The 7,305-nt window shown below is 37.3% G+C and overlaps 1 protein-coding gene across 1 annotated transcript; it reads right to left on the reverse strand.

The window, feature by feature from the left end:
* Positions 1–1,557: 1,557 nt before the first annotated feature.
* Rab6 (RAS oncogene family member Rab6) lies at positions 1,558–3,547 on the reverse strand. The gene is made up of 2 exons (XM_067768788.1): positions 3,256–3,547; positions 1,558–3,197 (listed from the first exon to the last, which is right to left on the reverse strand). Exon 2 carries the CDS (start codon positions 3,193–3,195, stop codon positions 2,569–2,571), a length of 627 nt encoding a protein of 208 aa, XP_067624889.1. The 5' UTR covers positions 3,196–3,197; positions 3,256–3,547; the 3' UTR covers positions 1,558–2,568.
* Positions 3,548–7,305: the final 3,758 nt, after the last annotated feature.

Consider the following 7,305-nt stretch of genomic DNA (forward strand, 5'->3'; position numbering starts at 1 on the left):
AGTATATTAACTTTGATTGGTAACGGTTGGTTGTACAGGTATAAAGGAATCGAGATAGATATAGACTTCCATATATCAAAATCATCAGTGTCGAAAAAAAAATTTATTGAGCCATGTCCGTCCGTCCATCCGTCTGCCCGTTAACCCGATAACTTGAGTAAATATTAGATATCTTCACCAAATTTGGTACATGAGCTTATCTGGACCCAGAATATATTGGTATTGAAAATGAGCGAAATCAGATGATAACCATGCCCACTTTTTATATACATATGTAACATTTTGGATAACTCAAAAAACCTTATTATTTAGTAAATAATACACCTAGAATGTTGAAATTTGACGTGTGGACTGATATTGAGACTCTTGATAAAAATTTTAAAAATGTTTTTAAAATGGGCGTGGCACCGCCCATTGTGATAAAAACAATTTTACAAATTTATTAATCATAAATCAAAAATCGTTAAACCTATCGTAATAAAATTCGGCAGAGAGGTTGCCTTTACTATAAGGAATTTTTGAAGATAAATTAACGAAATCGGTTAAGGACCACGCCCACTTTTATATAAAAGATTTTTAATAAAATTAGCTATATCTTTGCAAAAAAGAGCTTTATATCAATGGTATTTCATTCCTCAAGTGTACTTATAATAATAAATAGAAACAACTTCAAAATTTAAAAAAAGGGCGTGGCACCGCCCCTTTTATGACTAAGCAATTTTCTATGTTCCGGGAACCATAACTGGAAGAAAAATTAAGGGATCGTAATAAAGTTGGGTACACAAATTTTCCCTATAGCAGGAAATATTTCTAGGAAAAATGGACGAGATCGGTTAAAGACCACGCCCACTTTTATATAAAAGATTTTTAAAAGGGTCGTAGACTGGAATAATAAGCTATAACTTAGCAAAAAATACTTTTCAATCAATGATATTTTACTTATCAAGTTTTATTGTAAGAGGAAATGGGGAGACATTTTTTTAACGGGCGGTGCCACGTGTTATGTAGAAAAGTAATTTATCTGAAATGAAGTGTGCAATTGAAGCTCACGCTGAGTATATAATGTTCGGTTACACCGAGCTTAGACACCTTTACTTGTTTTAAAAATTTTTGATGTGGCTTTGCCCGGGACCTGAACCCAACAGCTCAAGTGTGGTAGGCAGAGCACACTACCGGCACACCAAGACCACACCGCCCTTAATCAACTAAATTCGGATTCGGCACACCGAAATACATTTCCGTTTATCGTTGGGGGTGTTATTTTTTAAATCGATTCGAAAGAATTTCTTTGGGATTTAAAAATACAAATGTATGTGATTTGACAGATTTCGAATTGAGTTACAGACTAAGGCCAACGGTGAAATGTGCAGACTACTTTTTTGTGAGCCGGTGTTATACGTTTTTTTTTGTTCGTTTGAGTAAAATTTCATTTTGTATTGTATTTTGTCCATTACGTGACTGCTGTTTCCGTTTTTGTTGTATCAAAGAACACGTTGTTTTATTAATAACCAAGCAATTACTAAACATAGCAGTACCACCTGAAAATACGAGAACCGGTGCGTTTTATGGAGCTTTTTTAATTTGGTATTAAAGAGTTACATGTATACAAACATACCAACATACCAACATTGTAATATTATTACCCTCTTATTCATAAAAAAATTCTATTGAACACTTGTGAAGAAATAAATACTATTTTATAGCATTGTGTTTTTTCTACGGATTCCGAAATTAGCAATTCCTCTAATTCAAGTTAACCAGAAAGCAAATTCATATATAACCATCTCTGTTGCAAAAGCTCTTGTACAAAATAATGTGAATTTGATATCGGGAACAAATTGTATCATAAAGATTCAAAATGAAAAAAGCGATTATGAATACTTAAATATAATGCCTTAAATTGTTTTATGTTTTAAACTTAGTATTTGCACAATTTAGCATAGCTAACTGTTGAGACAGGACGCCAAGAAAACTTTAGTATTAATGTGTAAGTATATGCCTAAGTACAGAATATCATAAGTTTCGGTCTCCATTCAGTTAGATGCGCGATAATAACCTTAACCTTTAGATTATGTAAAGGTATCAAGGTCTACAAATATTTGTACAATCGCTTGATTTTGTTATGTTTATGTGCATGTTCCTTAATATAACTATAAATATACTAATTTATAACATATGTTTTGTTTTATATACCAATCACGCCAACTACCTGCAGTGCAAAAATAACTTCAGCATACGCAAAAGCTTCATCATAAATACATATTTTCTTGAAAACGTTCAGTGCTAGATTTTTTAATGATGATATCAATATTTCTTCGTATTAAATGCATTTATGCGCCTACAATTTATCGTAATAATGAAGTGATTCTTCAGTTCTAGGGTATTTTATTTACGTTTTTATAAATAAACCTAATCATAAACTGTTTTTTTTTCTTCTCATTAAGCCTTCTTATACTTGTCTATCCATCCTCGTTAGTTGTCCATACTGTAATGTTATCAAATTGCATGCTGTTAGCAGTTAATTTTTTATTTTACTTTTAATTTCTTGCACTAATATTCGTTAATTTTTCAGCAGGCACATCCACCCTCAGGATCCTTTGATTCGTTAGGTGAATCCTTGAGCACAACCTCTTGCATATCTTCCGATGGTTTATTTTCTGTCGAGTCCATTCCGGGTAACGCTGCCGCTACACGTCTGAAGAGTTGCTTAACATTGTATCCAGCCTTCGCGCTTGTCTCGATAAACATTACGTTCAATTCCTTCGCTTTGCGTTCGCCTTCTTCAGTAGACACTTGCCTTTTATCAGATAAATCTGTTTTATTGCCCACTAACATAATGATGACGTCACTACCTCGTTCCGTACGTACATCATCAATCCATTTCGATGTTTGATGGAAAGAATTTGTATTTGTTATATCATATACAACGACCGCCACAGTGGAGTCACGTATATATGATGGAATGAGAGATCGGAAACGCTCCTGACCGGCAGTATCCCATAGCTGCAGGCGAACGGTTCGATCTTCAAGGTACATGGTTTTGGAAAGAAAATCAATACCAATTGTCGCTTGATACGTGTTGTCAAAGCTGTCGTACATGAAGCGTGTGATTAGCGAAGTCTTGCCTACACTTTGTTCCCCAAGGAACACCAGCTTAAATTTGCGAAGAGGATTACCAAATTCGCCGGACGACATGACTTAAATGTATTTAAATTGGTTAATGGAAAAACTTAATTTTTTAGTATTGTCTACTACCTTGAATATACGGTTTAATAGCCTCTTACTACCACTGTTGCTTTTCTTTTCTTTCTAACTTTCTACGTATACGTTGGCGTTTTTCTGTTTTGCTTTCTTTGATTGGGTTGGGCTCCTTATATTTTTTACACTATAAGAGAATTTGAATTGTCTGTAATAATTTATTTCGGTAAAAATCGCCACAAAAATAGTAGTGATTTTAACATTTAGTTCTTTATACTTTAAATTCAATTAATAATTTTATAAGCAATCTTCACATATACTTCCTTAGTCACCGTCATCAGCATATTTGATGTTCACTACCTTATCGACGTTTGGACAATCAAAATGTCAAATGGCTTGCAGTTAAAGTGCAAATTAAACTTCCTTAAAACTTAAGCCGTGGATACTCACGAACGTACGTAGAAAAAACGTGTCAGTTGACACGACCTATCTTATGAGTGTGCAATGTAAACGAAAACTCACCGACGTGCAACGCCCGTACGTACGTAGCCCGGAACGTAGAAATCAAAACAATTTTGATTTTTTCCGTATGAACGTGTCAGCTGATCGCTCTCTCACTAGACAGAGTTGCCTAGTAAACTTTTGTGCGTTAATTTTTGACCGTTTGCAGTTTTATGCAAAAACACCTAATTAAAGTTTGACAAACTGTGAAAATAATTCGAAATAATTATGTAAAGGTGCAGATTATAAATATGTAATCTATTTATATTTATTTAATATTAATTCCAGCCTTTTACAACATCAAAAATTAAATTGGAAAAAGTTGATGTTTCCATAAGCATGCATGCAAAATGGTCAATGGCAACAGTGCTTATCTGTAAACAATACACACACAAATATGTTATGTACATGTACACAGATGCACACAATGATTCCTACGGGCTTGAGAGTTCGGTCAAACGTGCTTCGTACGACAAACGGCCGTACGTACGGCACACGTCGGTGGGTAATTGCCGCATTAAAGCTGGAGTCATTGGTGCCGTTTGTCGTATCGCTGTAGTCGTATCCCTAACGCAATCAGCTGTTTATCGTTACGACGGTAAACCAAAACCCAATTGGTTGGCTACGATACGGTTACGACCTTAGCGGCACCAATAATCGATTGCATTGATTCTCATAAGGTTGGTCGAATCAGCTGTTAAAAGGTTACCGATACGGTTACCGATAAAGCACCAATGTCTCCAGCTTAAGCCGGTGCCATTTGTGCCGTATGTCGTATTGCTGTATCCGTATCCCTAACGTAATCAGCTGTTTATCGTTACGACGGTAAACCAAAACCCAATTGGTTGGCTACGATACGGTTACGACCTTAGCGGCACCAATAATCGATTGCATATGGGAATCAATCAAAACCAACCAATTGGTTTTTGGTTTACCGTCGTAACGATAAACAGCTGATTACGTTAGGGATACGACTACAGCGATACGACATACGGCACCAATGACTCCCGCTTTAAGGCCGAATTAATGTTGACTTATAACCATAAAACCATAACCAGATAAAACAGCTGATCGAACCTACCTTATGAAAATCAATGTAATCGATTAATGGTGCCATACCATAACGCAAAGGCAAGGTGCACACGAGGCTACGCGTCATAGACGCGTACAAGATATTTCATATAGCTACTACTTCTCTACGCCTCAAGATCTGCACACGAAGCTACTTTCGAGCGTCGCTACAAAAAGCAAACAATTATTGAAAAAAATAAAAAATTTAATATCTTCAGCTATATCCGTCCCCGAAACCAAAGGAATATAGGTATTAAACGTTGTTTGCATCCCCGTGCCTTTGTAAATTATGAAAGGCAATTTTAAACCACCGCGGACTAGAGAAAAGGTGATTTCTAGTTTCCAACACTTTTTAGCCTTTTAAACGCTTCAGCAACAAGCTGTTGTGGTGTTTAATAGTCTTTTTCGCTTTGGTAATGTACCTTTCACGCACTTTTATTAACTAAAGTAACATTTTTAACTAATTACACAAATTTGCATACAAAAAAATGTAAACAAACATCTTGTTCTTCCTTTTTTTCAAGCGTACGTACGCTCAGCGACCAACATTGCTGTACGCTTAGCTACACGAAAATTTCATGCTTTGTCGCTTTCATGCAGCTGACGCCTCGTATGCAGCTCTCCATTCAAATACATGTGTTCGGCATCAAAGCGTACAAATTTCGCCTGCAGCGTCTATGACGCGTAGCCTCGTGTGCACCTTGCCTAACTTGATTACATTGATTTCCTTAAGATAGGTTCGATCAGCTGTTTTATCTTGTTATGGCTTTATGGTTATAAGTCACCATTAATTCACCCTTTAATCCTAACGCCATAGTCGTAACCATACCCATATCCATAACCATCTCCAATGTGATCGATTAATGGTGCCTAAAAATCTTCGAAATTTCATAAAAATGAAGAAAACGCAAAAAATTACAAACATATTGTACAAAAAATAAGTCTCTTAATCATAGCGTATCCAAAGCAACAAATAAAATATACAAAAAGTTATTAAATTTACCAACTCAAATATTTTTAGGTTATGGATATGGCGCGAAACCAAAAAACAATTGGTTGGCTATGGTATGGTTATGGCGCTAGCGTTACGTTATAACACCATTAATCGATTACATTGATTTCCATAAGGTAGGTTCGACCAGCTGTTTTATCTGGTTATGGCTTCATTGTTATAAGTCACCATTAATTCGCCCTTAAGGCAGCGAATTCCGAATTCGGGATTTAAACAAGTAATTCTTTACTTTAGCAAGAGGATAAATATATGAGTCGTAATATCTTTCGCTATTCAAGTTCGGCGGCGAGGAGTTGGTAAGGCGCATGCAGCAGCTTCTTAGCAAAATATGGGCGGACGAAAGCATGCCCGACGGTTGGAATCTAAGTGTTCTTTGCCCAGTCCACAAGAAGGGGGATACTGCAAAATGCACCAACTATCGTGGAATCAGCCTTCTTAATATCGCATATAAGGTCCTTTCAAGTGTATTGTGCGAAAGATTGAAGCCCACCGTGAACCGGCTGATTGGACCTTATCAGTGTGGCTTCAGACCTGGTAAATCTACCATCGACCAGATTTTCACAATGCGCCAAATCTTGGAAAAAACCCGTGAAAAGAGAATCGACACACACCACCTCTTCGTCGACTTTAAAGCCGCCTTCGACAGCACGAAAAGGAGCTGCCTATATGCCGCTATGTCTGAATTTGGTTTCCCCGCAAAACTTATACGGCTGTGCAAAATGACGTTGAGCAACACCATCAGTTCAGTCAGAATTGGGAAGGACCTCTCCGAGCCGTTCGAAACTAAACGAGGTTTCAGACAGGGTGACCCCCTATCGTGCGATTTCTTTAATTTGATGCTGGAGAAAATTATACTAGCTGCAGAACTTAACCGCACTGGAACAATATACTATAAAAGCGTGCAATTACTGGCATATGCTGATGACATTGATATCATCGGCCTAAACACCCGCGCTGTTAGTTCTGCTTACTCCAAGCTGGAAAAAGAAGCGGTAAAGATGGGTTTGATGGTGAATGAGGACAAAACGAAGTACCTGCTGTCATCGAGCAAAGAGTCAGCGCATATGCGCCTTGGCAACCACGCTACTGTTGGCAGCCATAATTTCGAAATAGTAAAAGACTTCGTTTATTTGGGAACCAGCATCAACATTAGCAACAACATCAGCACTGAAATCCAGCGAAGAATCAATCTTGCCAATAAATGCTACTTTGGACTAAGTAGGCAATTGAAAAGTAAAGTCCTCTCTCGGCGAACGAAAATCATACTCTACAAGTCACTTATCGTACCCGTCCTGCTATATGGGGCAGAAGCATGGACCATGACAACAGCAGATGAAGCGGCTTTGGGAGTGTTCGAGAGAAAAGTTCTTCGAAAGATTTATGGACCTCTACGCGTTGGCGATGGCGAGTACCGAAGAAGATTTAATGATGAGCTGTACGAGCTATACGCAGACATCAACATAGTCCAGCGAATTAAAACGCAGCGGCTGCGCTGGCTAGGCCATGTTATGCGAATGAAAGAT

The sequence above is a fragment of the Eurosta solidaginis genome, chromosome 2 (genome assembly GCF_040869045.1).
Source record: "Eurosta solidaginis isolate ZX-2024a chromosome 2, ASM4086904v1, whole genome shotgun sequence".
Taxonomy (NCBI): Eukaryota; Metazoa; Arthropoda; class Insecta; order Diptera; family Tephritidae; genus Eurosta; species Eurosta solidaginis.